This window comes from Molothrus ater, chromosome 1 (genome assembly GCF_012460135.2).
Source record: "Molothrus ater isolate BHLD 08-10-18 breed brown headed cowbird chromosome 1, BPBGC_Mater_1.1, whole genome shotgun sequence".
NCBI classification, from domain to species: domain Eukaryota; kingdom Metazoa; phylum Chordata; class Aves; order Passeriformes; family Icteridae; genus Molothrus; species Molothrus ater.
Genome location: NC_050478.2, coordinates 43596284 through 43615485, shown reverse-complemented (window position 1 = coordinate 43615485; position 19202 = coordinate 43596284). Strand labels below are relative to the sequence as shown.

Here is a 19202-nt window from a genome sequence, read left to right as displayed (position 1 = left end):
AGCCAAGCATGGACTCTGGTGACAGGACCTTGCCACTGTCCTTTGTTCTGATAAATAAAATGGAAATTAAGCTTATTTGTGCCTGGGAGGTACTTGGGTAAAGAAGTGGTGCTAGCAAGGGCAATGCCAAGACTGTTGTGCTGAAAGAGGAAACAAAACTGCTGTTGCAGAACCCAGGGGACCCTGCCTCTCTTTTGACAGCTGGACTGGCAGCCAGCTGAGCATCTCTGATACAGCATCCTTACATTCTCCATAGGGAGCACAAGGAAGGGTCTGTGGAGCTGCTTCTGCCCCCTCACACCCCCACATCTCTCAGCTGGTCTCTGAAAGCACCTTTTGCTTTATCCAGCTGTGTGTATTGCACCAAGGCCAGTCACAACAGCTTTTATTTGCTTACAGATCACTGAATACAAAACAAACTCAGCTGTTGCTTTGGTATTGCTAGATGGTTTAGGCATAGCATTGAGACACTTGATACTTGCTGTTAGATGTTCAAAAGAAAACAAACTTTGAATAAAACTATTCCTCTTTAGATCTCTTTCTATACAGTAACGTGATGTTAATAGTGGAATGAAGGGTAAAAACCCATTATCTAAAAAAAAACATAAAAGCCTGGTTACTTACCAAGAAGACAACTAAACACAAAACAGAGGAATGTGATACTTGTAATATTTTGCTTAAATCCACCAGAGCTTGTTTCAGGTAGCATGGTAACTCAGCAACAACAATTTTCTCCAAAGAGATGAAAATACTTTGATAAATATCTTTAATTTTCTTCTGCCTGAAACTCATACTTGTCATTGTTGCATTGATGTAGTATTCCCACATTCCAGAGCATGCAGAAGACAATAATAAGACCACTTTTATAAAAAGGAAAAAAAAAAAACAGTAAAAGGAAAAAAGAAAACAGAATGGTGCAACATATGCAAATTTTCACCATTTGTATTCACAGTTACAGAGTCACACTTGACTCTTAACGACTGTTTTATTTTTGATCCAAAGGCTTCATTGCATCTCTGGAAAAAGGCAGATTTGCTCAGTTGCCACATTCCTATGTTAAGGAAAAGATTGCTACATTTTCATTTTGTTACACTCCTCAGTTTGCACAGTATCACACAGAGGAAAGTGAGGAGCAAATCACTCAAGTGCTCTGAGACACACTGCCACGAGACACAATGGACTCCTAAGATGGTGACATGAACCAGGACACCAGAAATTGATGTTTCCACACCTCTGCTACCAGAGACTGACACAGAGAACTCAGAAAATTGAGAGACAGGGCCAGGACAAAGGTCCTGGCAGGACCCCATCAGTAACACAAAGGTGCCCTTGATCCTTTCCTTTCTGTGGAAATGCATCAGCAAACACCAGTTTGATCCCATAGGAGCAGGTGTTACCTACTGGAGCAGATGCCACAGTGGCACCAAGCTGGGTGCAAGAAGGGGCTGTGAGAGCAGAGTCCCTTCAGCCCTGAGAAGGGAAAGCAAAGGGGAAACCTTGCTGCTGTCTATCCTATCTGATCAGAGGATAAAAGGAAGATGGAGCCTGTCTCTTCACAGAGCTGAATGGTGATAGGACAAGACACAACAAACATCTGGAACGAGAGGAGAGAAGGAGGAGAAGGAGGAGAAGGAGGAGGGAGAAGATGAGATACTGGAACTGGCTTAAAGAATATGCAAGAGCTCAATCAAGCCTTGGAGGTGTTCAAAACTTGATCAGTCACCCCTAAATAGCCTGATCTGAAAATAACAGCTTTGAGCAGGGGGTTGGACTAGGCTGCCAGGGGTTCCTTCCAACCTAAATTATTTTCTAATGCTGTGGTTGTTTGATTACTCACAAACAGTTCAGAACCTCCCCAGATCTATTTGTCTGTGCACACATATTTAACATACACACTAAACAAGCTAAGCAGAAACTTAGGAGCTGGCAAGAAGAGCTGGTGCACAGGGCTGGGCAGCTCTCTTCAGAGCTGTGCATCACTTACCACAGAGCGAGAAAACAGAAAGGGATTTCTGCCTTCAAGGAAGAAAACATAAGGAGCTGAAGCATGGTCAGTAGGAGAAATGTTTGAAAGACAGAGACATGTTTCCCTGAGCTACATCATCCTGAGTGAGAAATTCTACCACAAAGGAGATGAAGGGCTCTGTGGCACTCTGCAGCTCAGGACAATACCCATATGATTAGAAAAAATAAAATAACTTCTTAATTATAATCTAAGCTCAGTCAGATTGGTTTGGGAGTTTGAGGTGGGTTTTTTTTCCCCTCTGCAAGACAAAACCCTTCAACTTTAAAAGTTTCAGTCAAAGAGAATCACCATCCTTTGGTCAGGTATAGATGATAAATGCATTTTCAAGCTCTGAAGATTCATTGTTCAGAAAAACTGGAATCTTTTTGTCCATCTCTTCTAAACTAGGCAGAAACAGACTCTCAGAACATACACTTAAGAAATTAACTAGGAGATGTACAGGATTTTTGTGCCCATGAAAGTTCTGTACAATCCTTCTAGAGAAACACTAAAGGACTATGAAGTTGTTTAATGAATCATCTTTTGACATGGCCATGTGCAGCTTTACATTAAGTAAAATGAGTTCTCCTAAATGAGAACTAGAAATATAACCAAATTTAAACAGTAATATTTCATAATTCTCCACTTTGCATTTTAAAAAAAGTAAAAAAAGCTTCAATTATTTTATTGGTGTCACTGAATGAAGAACTACCTATTAAGAAATGGCTGGAAAAAGAGATACAGGGGGTGTAAATCTGAGTGGCCTTATGGGAATCATCTACTACTTGATGTTAGAAGGAAAGTAGCAAGTTTCAAAGTGTTTATCCAAGGAAAAATTACCCTTTTTTTAACCAAAATTAAATTTCTAAGAGAAATATTTTATTTGAAGGACACCGTTTTTTCCCCTAAACATTCCACTACCTGGTATTTTTTCAGTAAGTAAAGAGACAGAGCATGAGAGGAAAAAAGAAGACCTTAAAAGGAGTGGTTAACAAAAAATGAACAGCAAGAAGGAAAGGAAGAATTTAATCACTTTTTCCCCTAGTTTTCTGAATAGTCTGTTTTTTCTTCTTTCCTAGTTGTCACATATACAGAAATGGGAGTTCTGGCAGGCAGTGACAATGAAGATGAAGCCATGCTGCCTTTCAGAGATGGTTTAAAAGTTCAGCAAACCTAAAATCTTCCAAATATTCAGAAATCTTTTTAGCAATGATGGGTGAATAAAGAGAAAGAACAACATAGGGATTTAGTCAATAACAAGGAGCATTTAGTGAGTTTTGGAAGCCATTTCATTTATCCATAAGAGTCGTTTTTAGTGTAAAAGTTGCCCTACTACTAGCACTGCTTCCAGCAGGAACAGACCAAGAGATGTAAATTGAAGGAAAAGTGACCTAATGACATCAACTTAAAAACTGTCTTACTCCCTGAGTTATTTTAAACTTTTTTTATCAGTCAAAGCATACTTTCCAATAAAAACTCAGATTTCCTCCTGAATCTGGCAGATGCTGACCTCCTGACACTTTCCCTTTCAGTCTGACAAGAGTGTTGGGAAGGAAAAAGTCCACCTGTTAACACAAAATCTGCCCCTTAAGAGACTCACTTCCTTCTCCCTGAGATTTGGTTCAAGAACGCCATTTTTAAGACTTAAACTGGGAGCATTTTCTCAACCAAAAGTAACAGAAAGAGAAGAAAACAAATGGGAATGGCTCATATCCAAACTTGGTGTAGGTAGTTGTACACACAAGAGTCTGGATGTAGCAAAGATGCAAAATGCATTTTACTTAGATATAAGCAATAATAAAATTTATATGTTGAACAAGTAAGAAAAACAAGCAAATGATTGCAACAAAGCAAAAAGGTGTTGAGCCCTTATACACCTAGATGAAATTTACTTGTGAAAGCACATATTTAAAAGACCACAGGGGCACACTTTGCTCTGTGAAGCAGAAAATACAGCAGGAGAATTCAACCAAGATCTTCACTGCTGTCACCTTCTCATTCCCTCCACCCAGTTGTCTGACAGCCACATGCAGTGAAAGCTAAACTGGCAGAATATACAAACTAATTCAGCATTTACAGCTTCTTTCAGAGCAAATTCTTCCTCACTTGGAATTGCCTCCAGCTTCTTGCATCACCGTATAATTTGTCTCAGCTCCCCAGAAAGGCCCTCTAGTTGGATAAGTTAGCCATAAAACTGCAACTGGGGCTGGACTGGGAGTCCTTGTAAAATGTTTTTCAACACCATCCTGTTCACTGATGCTTTGTTTTGAGCAAAAGCCTGGTGCATCTTTATTTACATCAGTTTAACCTCATGCCTAATGTGCAGTGTAAAGCCATGTTGCTCTGCATGTAGGATGACTTGGAATAGAAACTAGCAGATTTCTACGGAAGATTTAAAACACTGATATTATCTGGAAGGATCTGCTACAGAATCCAGCATGCAGTAGTTTTTTTGACTTACACAATCTCAGTGCATCTGCTTCTAATTGCTTCCTAAATTCACGGGGTGCTTCATAAATGTTTTTTAACATAATGCTTTGGAAGGAGTGAAGGGAATTCCTGTGACATTTTTAAAAAGACTAGGACAGAATAATTTTAACTGTAGTCATTGACCAAGGTGAATTTTGAAATAGACTCTCTTTATCAATGCCAAAATAAACGAGTCTAAAAAATAGATTAGGAAAAAAGCAGGAGCTATACACTAACATAATTTGCTCTCCCCCCACTGAAAGTGTTTGGGTTTTTTTACATAACTGCTGTGTAAAGACTTCACTCTTGCAAGCTTCCCTCTGTGAATCTGCAAGTGCAAGTCTTCTGTAAGAAGCAAGCTATGAATTTCTGTGAAGCTATGAAAAAATTTAGTAGTTAGGCATGTTGAAAAGTAGATAGATTTGGAAAAGGTTTCCTGAGGAGCTCATGGCTAGAGTTCAACTCCTGCTCTCCAAAGGCAATACTTCAAGGAAGAACTTCTTAAATAAGTACAATAATGCTTTAGTCAATGATAAAAAAGGAAAAAAAGCAGTGATTAATTTTTCATTTTCTGAGTACAACATGCAAACTTCATTAAATCTTGAATTTGTTATAATAAATCAGATTTAGTATTGCTTTAATTGAATCTGGGACAAGTTGGGCTCAGTGTGAAACCAAGCAATGAAAACAAGAGACAGATGAGGAGGTCAGAGGAGCACGCTACACCGTCAGATCCTTCGAGAGTCTCAGGAGTTTGTCACCCCATGTTCCAAGGACAAGTGTAGGACTGGTAACTGCAAATGCCAGAACTAAACCAGCAAGTTTCTCCCCACAAGCATCCCACGCTATTGTTGCAGCAAGTCAGGGAATAAGCCTTAGGATCCTGGAAGTAGGGTAACCACAAGGAAGAGAAGACCAATGGTTAACCACAACAGAACTCACAGCATTCTGTCCTCTTAATTGAGACAAGATTTCCTGGTTACAAAGGATAATGTAAAAAGGATCATGTAACAAGAATAATGCAGAAAGGTGCATAATGTCATTTTTTCCAAGTACAATTCTGCTTTGTTTATACTTGCCAGACTGAAAAACAAGACAAGACTTGATTTTCCTTAAAGCCTTTGAGCACTTGTATGGTCATCTTAAAGAGTGTTACTCAGTTATCCATGAGTATGAACAAGTACAATTTTACAGGCACCAAAACAAAGGTGTGTGTGCAAAGATGCTGGAAGATTTGCTCACAAATATTACAGGTTTTTAACCTTCTAAGATTTACAAAACTACCTTGAAAATCCTTCAACACAGTTTGTAAATATAACAGGCTAGGAAAAAAGCAGAGTATTTTATAATGTGTGAACATTTCCTATTTGAGGGCCAGCTGAACTTTGCCCACTTGAAAGTCAAAGCAATATATCCATAACTTAAAACTAGCCACGGAGACATAGGAATAATGTACACAATTACAGTAACATACTTAGCTATTTTGAAACTGTAATGAAATCAGGGGTTTGCCAGGTGTAATGTATTACAAGATATTAAGCTAAGGAATTCAACAAATTATAATCTTTGCAGTATACAGAAATTAAAAAAAAATATAATAGAGATCAGAGAGATCATATAATCTGTCCCTTTATTCATACAGCTTTAATTTGTTACTTTGTTTTTCTGCCCAAATAATTTAAATACCACAAGTATTTAACTGAAGCTATTCTTCTCTTTTAACTTGACTCCTTCCCACACAAAAACATGTTTATTAACTGCAGTAGCAGTTTATGAAGAGTTGGGAGTCTTACAAAAATGGATGTGACTACAATGGAAGCCCCAGCTGGCAATCCAAAAATGCAGGATATAATATTTTATTAGTGCCCCTTATGTCCAGTGTTGTTCTGCTTTGACTTTCTTTCATTCCAGGCAATGAAGTGGTACAATAAATACAACCCCTAAAGATATAGATACATATATAATTTCTTGAATACCTTTTTAAAAAAATTAATCATCTCCACCCTTGTTTACCATATCTCATCAGCTGTAAGATTGATATGAATATAAAGTGGCAATTTTAGCCACAAATGCCTTTAAGTTTTCATGCCTGTTAGAATGTGGCTTGTGGAATTTAACTCTCCTTATGGTTCCTGTAAAAGGTCTGGGCCTTTGGCAGCTTTGTATCCAGTTTATCTTTCAACTGTAAACACTGATCCAAACCAGGGGGATCAACAATGACGGTAAGGACATGGCAGATTTGTTGCATCTGGAATTGCACTGAATTATCCTGAAGCACTTTTAGATACAGCTTATGATTTTGTAGCCAATTTCAAGGCAGGTTCTACTGTAGAAATGGAATCAGAAACCCAGAACATTTAGCTATTACTGTTGTATAATAGGATTATACCTTGCTCTTCATGCTATTTTCAGCTGCAAAGACTGAGCTCCTCTACCTAGAGGATTTTCTATCTAGTAAACTAAGAAATGTCTGATATTCCACACTACTTTCCCACATAGGTGGGTACAATGCATGGTCTGATACAGGTTTCTGTGGATTCTTTACAGTAAGTCTCCATAAGTAGTGTTTCTTAATTTGTTCAATATCTGTACAAAGAATTGAGAGGAACTATGCTGTAAAATCTGGCTTCGATAGAGGACATTGCAACAAAGGTGAAACTACCTGCACTCAAATAATTAATGTGATGCAGTGAGAGATCTGCCATTACCTAGCCCAGTGTGTAGTAGCACACACAAAAATGCTGAGGTGGTCTATCAGTGGAAAATCTAGGGCAAAAATGACTTTCTGCAACCTAAAATATCAATATCCAGTTCTCTGGAAAAGGGGTCTCTGGTTATTCTTTTTGAATCAGAAAAGTGGATGACAATCTCAATCAGATATATTAGAAGATGAAGAAGAATTATAATGCTATATTAGGAAGCAATGCATTACTTTTGTGATGGTTCCAGTAGCTTTCTAGAAGGAGGCCACATTATTAAACATTAAACATGTGAAGAACCTGCCCAGCTGGAACTGCCCTGTTCTAACTGGCAGAGGAAGACACTGACCATATTAATCCATAACAACCAGGCTGGGTTGTAGGTCATGGATGGTCCTATTATCTTGTTGATAATATTTTGCTTATGTTTTATAAAATGAATGATTTTATTCCAGCTGCAGTCATTATCATTAATGGAAATGAGCAGTTTAATATGCAGAGTTCTTTTTCACAGCTTTGTTGAGTTTTTTTCTGTTAGATGAACTGACCTCTGGGTGCCAGCACTACAATATAATTTGCCTCACCCGTATTTTCACAAACTCACTATTGAAAGATAAGTACATGCACTGAAAATGCAGCAATCTCCAGAAAAATATATATTAACCTATCTGTCCTAGTCCAAATGGAGACAGCTTCTACAAAAAACTGGTGAAGAGACAAAGGGGGGTGTATGGGTGTGTGTGGGTGCATGATGTTAAGCAATTTATTGCTAGGTGGCTTTTTTAAGAAGAGAAGATGAATAATTTACTTTGTAGGTAACCCTCAGCAAGAACAGGAAATATAGGTGCAAGTTTATCCTGACACATTCTGCATTGCTTGTTCCTGCATCATTGCCATGACCTGCAAAATATGCTTTTTAACATTCTGAAATAATTAATCAATAAAAAGAACTGGAGAAATGAAGCAGAAAACAAAACATCCAAATCAACATATAAAGGGAATTCAGTTATTAATCATTAGCTATTCCTAATGCTAATAATCAGCTATTCCATTTTACACTGCTCATTGGAAACAAATGAAGTGTACAGATGTACAAATATATATATGTTCCACACACAAATATTTGAATTTAACACTGACAGTGGCTCAGTGCTTCTGTGTACTATCTCTATACAAATCTTATTTCACCTCCTTAGTCTCTTGCAGGTACTTGGAGAAACTGAAGACGGAAGAGACACAAAGATATCTATAGTAAGCCAAAAATGTTCCTAGTAGTACAATATATTCTTAACTGCACTGTCTGCCATAGAGTTAAATTATTTATATGATGACAATTCCATAAACTCCTGGAAACATAAGACAGAGATATCAACATTTTTCAACTAATATTAAACACAACTATAAAACATTTATCTTTCCATAAATATCTCATTAGACAAAATAATTTGTTTTGTTTTCAAATTAACCAATCTAAAAACTCAATGCAGATTAAAACTATTAGATAAAAGACTTGCAAATGAGCAAAAATGCTTTTCATTTTCTTCTATTTACAAAGGTTTAGTCTTCTAAGGAACATGTTAGTGGTCTAACTAGCTGAAATAATACAGTAAAAACATTTACTGTTCCAATCATACAATCAACATGCTTCAGTTATTTACTTAATATGGCTAACAGTAATCACAGAAGTAATTTTGTTCTAGGTCCTTCTTAGCCACTCCATTGTCTGTCTTTTTACATATAAGGAGAATATTTGCTTACTTTAGATAGTATGATTAAAAATGCAAAACTGTTCAGAAACTTATTATAGCACCTCCAGAGAAATAGAGGTCTAAAGGCATTTTTAAATCTTCATTATTGCAAGTAATGTTACCCTGCCCACCTCTCTGAAAATCTGCAGTGTGGAGAAATGTAATAGCCAAACCGAAAGAATCCTTTGTTCTAGTATGCATGTCAGCTGGAGAGACCAAGTCCCAGAACCAGGATAATATACGAACAAACACTAGATGACCCTGAGAAGTGGAATAATGGAAAATGAGGAAACTCAAAGAACAGAGTTGCGAGTTCAAAACTTAGGGCATTAAAAACCAAAATAATCCATTATATATTCTGAGGTAAGAGCTAGGAAGCATCTTAAGAAAAGAATAAGGATGGAAGGTGCAGGTATGCTACAAGTGACCAGTATTAAAACATATGGACAGATAGAAGTTTATAGAGGTTTATAGACAGGAGGAGAGAAGTAGTTAAGCTGCTAGGCAATAAAGCAATGCATTTTTAAAATGCTAAAGAAACAGTAGTTACATTGCCTGCAACATTTCTCTTTTGGAATAACAATCTGATAACTTCATATAAGATTCTCAAGAACTTGTACCAGTTGTAAACAGTACTGAGGAATCTTTTCTGTAGTTCAATGAGTTCGTCTCCACATCAAAACCACAGGGTCCACTCACATCTTTCATATTCCAGAAAATAAATGTGCTTGAAGACTAACAAATTGGTCAGTAGGTGATTTCAAAGAACTCTTTCAAATATGTCTCAAGTGCACAAGGCTAAGAGTTAGAATAAAAAATGTTCAGAATATCATTGCTGATTACATAAAACAAACATGGAGAGAAGCCTAAACTTCCCAGGGAAGTCTATAGCAGCTGAATGCTTTGGCCATTGCTGAATTTTGTCCACTGTGAAGTCCAAAACCCCAAACTGCCATAGTGGGTTTTGTTTATCTAACTACACTGCCTTGTTTTTCCTGACTTTCAGTTAAGTGTAACTACCACTACTAAATCTGACTCAAGATGCCACAGTATTCAAAACTACTCACTAAAGCTAAACCCGAAGCTTTGTATTTGACATCTTCCACAATGACATACAGCTGTGATTCATAATGGTTTAGATAATTTTCACTGAAAGATGAGTGCAAGGTGTTTTATTCTCTATTTCTTTCCTTAATCCTTTAATAGCTTGATCTTTCATTACTCCAAATCCTGCTCTTCTCTTCAGCTCATGTTGCAAATTTTAGAAGGACTGCAGGCTAAGAGCCACAGATAATTTGAACTTTCCTCCGCACCTGCTGGGTCTGGGCCACTATCCCTAGCTGTTCTCCTCATCAGCTTTTCTTGAGATGACTTTTTTAGGTCTGCCCTGGTAATTTAAAAGTTGCTCCTGCCTTTTCTCTCCTTTCCAAATATTCTGAGTGATTAGTTGTAACTAGGGAGCTTGTTAGTCTGGTTTTCACAGGCAAACTTCTTCTGCTAACATAATAAGGGTCAGCAAGATTAATTAACACGTAAGACAACTTGCTAAAACCATTTTATAGCCTTCCTATAAGTTTTTTTTCCTTTTATTCTTGTATAGCCATTGATCAAGAACTAAATTCTGTTGGAAAATCAATAGCTGGAACAGTTTCTACATTTTCAAATGCAAAGGTGCAATTAATAACTTAATAATTAGACATGTAGGATATGCATGGTTGCACTGAAATGCTTAAAGAAAAGAAGAGCATGAATACTGAATAGAATAAGAACAAGTTTTGACATCAGCTTCAGGAATAACAAGGTATTCAGAAAGCAAAGAAAAGAAACCATGTAATTTCTCTTGCTCATCCATAACTCTTTTTGTCATGAACCCACCACTCCTCCATCAGAGACTCTGGCACAAGCAATTAAACATGCATTCAGTTTTGTACAATGGGCTGACCCAGCTTTTGCATCACAGATACAAATGCATCTCACTCCTGTCATTATAGTTTAAAAGCTTAATGACCTCGAAAGGCAGAAAAATCAGTCTCTTTCCTTCCAAGCATGTTGTTCTGTTTCTATTTAGGAGTCTTTGTGTGATCCTCCCAGCCCAGCTCTCACCCACGTTTACTGCTTTCTCTCAGTCCTCCCTTTGCACGTTTCCCCACCCTCCCCCCAGGATGTATTTCTAGAAGCTGGGTTCTCTCCTACACAGGTCATCTCTCCTCCTGCTGTGAAACAGTAAGCCAACCACACAGACACAAATGAGGGTACATTGAAAGAAAAAATAGCCATTTGCTATTAAAAAGTCCCAAAACACCTCCACCACAAGTGAACTGATTCTGATGCCATTAATTTAATGACCTATACTTTCACAGATGCACATAAACCAACACTAAAAGGCAGTGCTATTAGAGAAAAGTAGTCTTCCTACTTTAAAGTATATTGATGCGTATTTGCAAGATTTTAATCTGATTAAAAATCTTTCACCATAATAGTGCTCACACAATAATTTTTAAACATTTTAGACAAAACCATATAAATGTCATCCTAAAAATATTCTCCTCATTGACCACATGATTTCCACAATCTCACACTTTTCAAAAAGCTTGACTATTTTTTGTCTATAACAGAAAAACATGTTATATAGTACTTCATATTCTTTAGACAATAGCTAAGTGTTTGTGGACAATATAGACAAGCAGAGTTTAAAGAGTTTCCATCTGCTTCTCTCATTGTTAAAGATAAAGAAAAGGACATCAAAGTGTACCAAAGGTGCAAACACTTTGAATTCTTGTACTCCTTTTTTCACGAGAAAGATGAGTTAGGAAATGGTTTTCTAATGCCAATCATTTCATATGTGGAAGGTTTAAGCTACTTCCTTCTAACGCAGCATCTCCTTTGGAGGAAGTACACTCACCCCTATTTCTGCTCACAGGTCACTAAAACTTCAGGAGAACAGACTTCCTGCCATGTAACCTTTCTATACATCTGCTGTACATACATTCACCCAGATTAATTTCCTTCTCTCTGCCATTTTTTGACAACTTTACAAATCTGACCACTTTTTAAGCTGCAGTTTCCCCACTGCATATGAACTACAAGGGAAAAATCTTTCTTGACAGGAATTTTCATTTTAACATTAGATTTTGAATTCTTACCGTGGTCTGTAAGTTCAGACACGCCGAGTTCACTTGTCCCATTCCCTCTTGGTTCATCCTGTCCTGTGGACACATAGTTGCCCATAGTGGCTGGTTGGGAATGAATGAGGTGTTTTGAAGTCTGCTCAGCAGATTCCTAAGTCAAATGATGAAACAGCATGGAGAAACAGGAATAGACCTTTCAGCACGATCACAACACAATGGTTGTCCTGATCTACACAGTTCCTGGGACATGTATTAGGCAAATACTAAAATAAAATCCTAACATTTTTGTAAATGATTAGTAGTGACTCAGCCATAAGAAGAACCAGGTTTAATATATATTTTTTTCTACACACTATGGAAAACAGAAACCAGAGGATATACAAAAGAAAAGATAGATTACCAAGCACACAAAAAACAATTTTTGTGATGCATTCACCAACTATTTCCAAACTGACCCTTTCCTTTCTACAATAGGATGTGGTGCTAGAATTGAACTGGCTCATCTTCTGTTGCAGATTGTTTAAAAGCAAAGGACAACTTATTCTGGGAGTCATTCCAAGGCTTCATTCTTACTAGAAAGCCAGTTGAAGTGTTAATATGCTTAGCCAAATGAAAAGAACCCTCACAAGCCACACCCTCAAAGCCACACCAAATATAAAATGTTTAAAGGATTACAACTAAACATCTTGAAAAGAAATGTATTTTGAACTCCAATGTCATACAGTCAGTAAAAACATTTCAGAGAGCCGATTTAGACTTAAGGGCAAATTAAGAAAACGTAACTGAAAAAAATAGAACTGTGTAATGAATAGAGAGCTGGTTGAATCATATCTGAATAATTGAATGTACTTTGCCTCATCACAGATCAACTGGTTCAGCTAAGCAGTTCAGCTTTTGATGCACTTCCCAGTTATTAGTCTCAGAACAGGCCTGTGTCTCTAGTGCTAAAGAAACCACGTGGGAAACAGAAAAGTGCTATATACTGGGTGCACAAAAATGAGACCTTCAAAACAACAGCCCATACTTACATGTAGAACATTGACATTCAGCTGCTGAAAATTACGGGACCTGAATTCTTGCATTCTTTTGATATTTTCTTGATATTTTTCTTCTGCCAGCTGCCTGTAAATGCAGAACTCTTGTATTAAGAATGTGATATCAGGGCATGCACAAAGGGATCTTCTAGAAGCAGACATGGGAAAACAAATTCCATACTGAGATTTTCATGTTGCCAAATTCCATACTGAGATTTCATGTTGCCAAATATGGCATCTCCTCAGGTTTTATAATGAACACAAAAGGTGATTTCAGACCTTATTTCCAAACTCTATTATATTTTACCTTCACAACTTGCATGACATAATTAAGAAATAGTAAATTATTAGTGATTTCTAGTTCTTCCAACGGTCTTAAATACTTTTGGCTTTATTCCACCAGGTAGTGCAGGAACCTTTCAGCTGTAGACAGGCACGCAACATTTGTGTGCTATGAACTCTTCCTCTGGGGGCCAGTTGGTAACTGTGGGTTTCTGTGTGGAGCCACTTAAGACAGGTGCTACATTAAGCAGTCTTTCCAGCTTCCATTAATACATTCCCTTCCCACCCATCTCTGGATTTGCACTGCTGGGAGCAGATCTCCAGTTTGAGAAGGTATCATTTTTGCATTGCTTCCAACATTTTCAGCCAGTCAGCTGTTAATGATCTAGAGCTCAATGTTGATCCATTTTAAAGATTCATGACTGAGAACAAGGTCTGAATATTAATGTTGCCTTCATATTACAAAACAAATATATTTCATTTTGGTTTTGGGGGAAAGAAAAAATATGAAAATATCATCAGAAAACATCAAAATGTGAGAAAGCAATGAAATTGAAAACCAAACTAGAACAATCTTGCAATTAGTATTATTTTCTGATTTCCATTAATTTTTAAAAAGTGAAAGAGACAGACTTCCTATAATAAAGCCTCGATCTTGGCCTTATTACTGAGCGGTGCAAGGATGGTCCGGGAGCCCAGTCCCTCTGGGAGACAGGAGCCCGAATGCCCAGTTAGCTCGTGGTCATCGCCGCAGGCTACCCCTTAGCAAGCTGGGTGATTGTCAGCTCTTTAGTGATATCAGCTCTCTTAGGATCTCAGCTCTTTGCTTGCTTGCTAGGGTGCCCTTGGCTGAGGCTGCAGCAGACGCGAGAGAGGAGAAGGAGAGGTCCCGGCGTTCCACAGTGATGTTTATTGGGGGAGTCTGTGAAGGGTCCCAGCGACAGCTCTTCTTCTGTCGAATGGGCTAAACCAGCCCCTTTTTATAGGGTATAGGGGGATCCAAACTTGTCCAATAGTAAGGGTTAGGTATAGTGGCCTATGAGGTTACAAAGATAAGGCTAAGGGGCGGGAGGTCAGAGACAGGAACTTATTTTGCTGTCTCATCCTGACTCAGCAGTTCCTACTGCTAGTTTCCATCCTCCATGGAGCTTTTCCAAGCTCTATGGAGTCTGCTACAACTTCTATTTACAAATTTCATATTAGTACAAGAATTGGCTTTCCATATTACTGAAAGCACCATGCAGAAGAGGTGTTAAATTTAATACTTTTTATACAGTGGTTTCAGTTCAAGAAGAGGGTTTTTTTAAATGAGAATCAATTTTATCACTTGTGCCAGTCAGACACAAGTGCTCTTTAGACATACTTTCCAAAAGGACATGAAGGTCTTAGTTCTTTGCTTCAAATGTGTCATCAAAACAGTGTATTCTGGTTTTTGTTAAAAACCCCAAACAAAGCCTTCCAGTTGTTTCTCATATTTCATCAGAAACTGTACCTAGTCTCTTCCCAAACATTTTATTATAGCCTCACTTACTGAAAAAACCCATCAATCATAAACACTTTACAACATGTCCATTATCCCCATTTGATTATTTGACAAGACTATCTATCCTCTGAGCTATTAACTGCTACTGGAAAACCACTGAGGCCAAAACAATTGACAAAAGCTGGATTGCAACTCAATGTCTGACTCCTGAGACTGTGCAATTCTTAACATCAACAGTCATTTAAAAAATGCCTCCTACTGTAACGTATTTGAAAATCTTTCACATACTTATTTGACCAGAACCATGGTATTTGAAGCACCAGTTTTGGGCTAATGTTCTAAGTTTCTTCCTACATAAATAATCAGTGTGATTTTTTAACACCCAAAATACTCATTGACTTTGAGTAGCCGAAGACCCATACTATCTTTATTTCTACCTTGACAATTCTAACTCTCTCATTAGACTGCTGGGTGGGCAAAATTGCATGGTTAGGGCACAACTTACTTCAACTTCTTTGCCTTCTCATCTGCAGCATTTAACTTCCTCAGCCGCATTCGTTCCCGCGGTGTCATTTTCTGAACTTCAGAAAGTTCCTGCAGAGTTTGCAAATGAACTTTCTTCTGCCTGAAATTGAATGCAAGCAAACCCATCTTCACATAAAAATGTAAATATTCAGTATTTTGACTGGATATTGAAACACAGTGACATTTCAAATGGAATAATTAGAAAGTCTCTGGAACTATAGCAGACTAAATAGACTTTGGTTTGGAAAGCAAATGCCTCTTTAAATTGAAATATTTAAACTTGGATTTGTGAAGAGGGTGATTCATTTCAGGTGAGGATGGAAAAAGGCAGATTCATCTCCTTAAAAGAACAGATATTGAAGCACAGTGAAATATTTACCCTCTCAAGCTTCATTATTGGCATATTCCGAGTACAAAGGCAGTCATTAAATGAGAGCCGTAATATGGCTTGTACATTTTACATTGATTGTTACAAGCTGTCTGGAATAAATGATAATATTTATGTGTCCTTAATGACAGATATAATTATAATGTTCTCCTCTTGAATTTCTGGTCCTAATCAATAATAAGAGTTCACAGGTAAAATGGTCTCCATAGACCATCTCTGAAAGCTGAGCATGAATTATTGACTTATGTATTTCAGCTGTATTTATCAACCAAGGAGGGCAATACTATTCCTTTATCAGAAAAAAGATACTAATCTCAGATTTTTATCTCACATCCTACAGTAATTAAAACAAAAATTACACCCTAGTTTGAAATGCCTCGGCAGTCTCCTTTCACTTACACAATATATATTACACCACATATTTATAATGCCAAGTATTCATTTCAAATTACTGTTTATGCTCTTATGAGATAAATTCACTTCTGATAATCTAAGAGGCCAGGTTTGTAACCATACAAATTGTAACACTCCTTCTGGACTATCATTTTGAAATCAGGATTTTAATAAATGAGCAGAGAAGATTCATTATGTTTTTCAAATAGTGCAAAGATATGAATATTAGTGTGAAATATGAAAGATTAAGGACAAAGACAAGAAGACTTCAATTATTCATAAGAATGGAACTAACTCTTCAAGTATGAATAATGTAGATGTATTTCTTGTCTCCTGTAAAAAACCCTAATTTAAATTAAAATAATCTCATGGGGAAAAAAGCAATTTTTCATTCAAGTTGAAACTGAACTTGTACAGCCTTATACTCACTTAAATATTTAAAATTTATTACTTGAATGAGAATAGATTAAAATAAGCCATCAGAGGCCTTTACTAGAAGAAACTTGACTCAACCTTTTTGCTTTGCATGGCAAAAAGCATTCCTGGTGAGAAAAAAGTAAACATAAAGTGGTAATGGTTGAGGAGAACACCACAGCAAGCAAATGTTTGTACACTCACTGGGACTAGAGTATTGCTGCAAGACAGCTGATGTGGGGAACTGACTATGTTTAATTTTTTTCTCCTCCCCTTTTCTGCTCTCTGTTATTTTTCATGTATTTTTAGTTCATTTTGCTTACTTGTTTAGATCTGGGATTGCAGGGATTAGTTGGCATTTTACTTACCAATGACAATACTGGCAGCTGATGCTCTCATAACTACAATGAGAGTCATTATAAGATTATGAGTTCTTGCATATTCCAAACACTTGGGCAAAAATAATCACACTGTAGTACAAGTGAGGATAAGTTACAGTAAAGCTTCTCCTAGGATTTTTTTCTCTAATTGATGCCCTGAATTTTAAAACCTCAAGATAAATTGACATTCATTGCTTCACGATTTATAGGAGCTCCAAAGCTCTGCACAGAAACAGATTTTCTCTTTCCTTCTAACAGTAGCATAAGAGCATGATGTTTGTAGTTAGAACTACTTGCTCTTCCTCTTAGAGACTACAAATTTGATTTTGAAAAAGTATACTTACAGATTCTGGGATTTATATAAATGTCCTTCCCACATGCTAGCTCTGTCAGAAAATGGTGTCCATTTGAAAGGTGATGAGACTCAATACATTCAAGCTAATGACAATGGTCATGTATAGAATGCAGTACATATTTTACAAAAAAACAAAGTGGTTTTATCAGTCTCCTCTAGAAGCATGAGGATATTTGAAGTCTGGATATATATTCTGCAAGTAACAATACTGCTTCCCCAAAGCAGATAAAATAGTTTTGGTGCATATAGAGAATCTGAAATAGTATTCACAAGAGAAGGGAAGAATTAAAAGTTTCTTGAAGATTTTTCATAATCTATGTTTCAACAAGCATTAAATACTGACTATATATCATAATTAATATTGATATAATTATATTAATATGCATACAATATATTAATATGGATATAATTAATATATTAATGGCATAATATCTGGGAAACATTTCAGTGCCCCAAAAGTCTTTACAGTATATCTCTAAGGAACATCTCTACAGTTAACTATATGTAATTTGAAAAGGAAGGAATCCTCTCGCAGTTAATTGAATTAACTTGAATATATATATTTATTATTTTATTTTACATCAAGGCTTGCAAAGTTCAATGAACTATTTATACCAAAGGTACCTATTTGTACCAAAATGGACAACTTTGGCCTCACAAAAAAACAGAGACTCATCTGTCAACAAGAGACATTAAGGATAGAAGTGACAAGTAGAAACTCAAAACACAATTTGTAGAGATGAGAGCCTACAGACACACTGACAGCAGTTAAACTGTGTGAAATGATGTATAAAAGGTTTTGCTATGCTGATTTCAACTGTCTGTACTCTGCTTTCTTCCTACCACTGACAGCAAACTACACTTTGTTTGGAAAAGCTGAAGATGGTCATCTCTCCTGAAGGGAGGCTTGCAAGCTGCAGAATTGGCAGCATCTGCAAAGTGATCATAGCTGCAAAACTGTGGGTCCTGTACAAGAGCAGAGATCACAAAAACAGAGGTGAAAATCCTATTGCCTCAAAGGCACTGCCAGTTCTGGATTGTTTTAATCTTTATTAAAACAATTCTTATTTTGCTGTTACCTAATAATTCAAAACAAATATCAGAGAGCTGTTAAAATCTTGACAATTATTTAAAGGAAACAAGGAACAGGGATGCTCATTGCTTCCTCACAGGATCACAAACTTCAGGTTTTGCTCTTGCTAGCTCCCAACAGAACAAAACCTGTACAGAAAGCTCAGGGATGGGGAGCAAAGGGGAGGGCGAGTTGCCCATGAAACTGCAGAGCTAATTTACACAGGCAAAATGAAAACATCCGTGTTAGAATTTGCTTTAAACATTGCACCATTGTCATTTAATGCAATTATTTAATTCAATATATATTCAGTGCCTAAGAGAGAGATCATGTGTGAAGACAGTGCTGCTGTAAGAGCCAAGAAACATCACTACTCTTGATTTCTCACTGAAGTTACAAGACAAAAATAAATGTATCCTACAGAGGCATTAGCTTAATATGAGTTTAAGTGTGCATGCTTTCAGTCTGGTGTCATTTAGGAAACATAGCTTTCACATTCAATTTTTAGGAGGTACAGAAACAGCAGCACTGTAAATGATGATGACCTAACTAAAATGACAGCTTAAACCTCCAAAATTTCAGCACAAATGTCATTTACATACCAGTTAGTACTAAATTAACATCAACATATGCACATGCACGTGCAATTTACACAGTCACATAATAAAAATATTCCATCTGCAAATCTTGTTTTACTCCCTAAATTTTAATTATGCACCTCCTTAATGGAAGTGGTTGCTCTTGTATTTCTAGGGAATAGATTTGTCTAAACATAAAGCACTATGAGATTGACATAAGTGATAACAGACACAAGTTAATGACATTAT

The 19202-nt window shown here is 36.9% G+C and overlaps 1 protein-coding gene across 8 annotated transcripts in view; it reads right to left on the bottom strand.

Annotated features, from left to right (window-relative positions):
- Positions 1-19202, bottom strand: part of NEK11 (NIMA related kinase 11) — an 83763-nt gene that overhangs the window by 29498 nt on the left and 35063 nt on the right. For all 8 annotated transcript variants that reach the window (XR_004979780.2, XM_036378897.2, XM_036378901.2 and 5 more), the window contains 3 exons: positions 15354-15473; positions 13078-13171; positions 12065-12200 (listed from right to left, as the gene is read on the bottom strand). Coding sequence is in view for 7 of the 8 variants with exons in the window: in XM_036378897.2 (XP_036234790.1) it covers positions 12065-12200; positions 13078-13171; positions 15354-15473 (350 nt within the window). In the remaining variant the exon portion in view is untranslated. The remainder of the gene's footprint in view (positions 1-12064; positions 12201-13077; positions 13172-15353; positions 15474-19202) is intronic.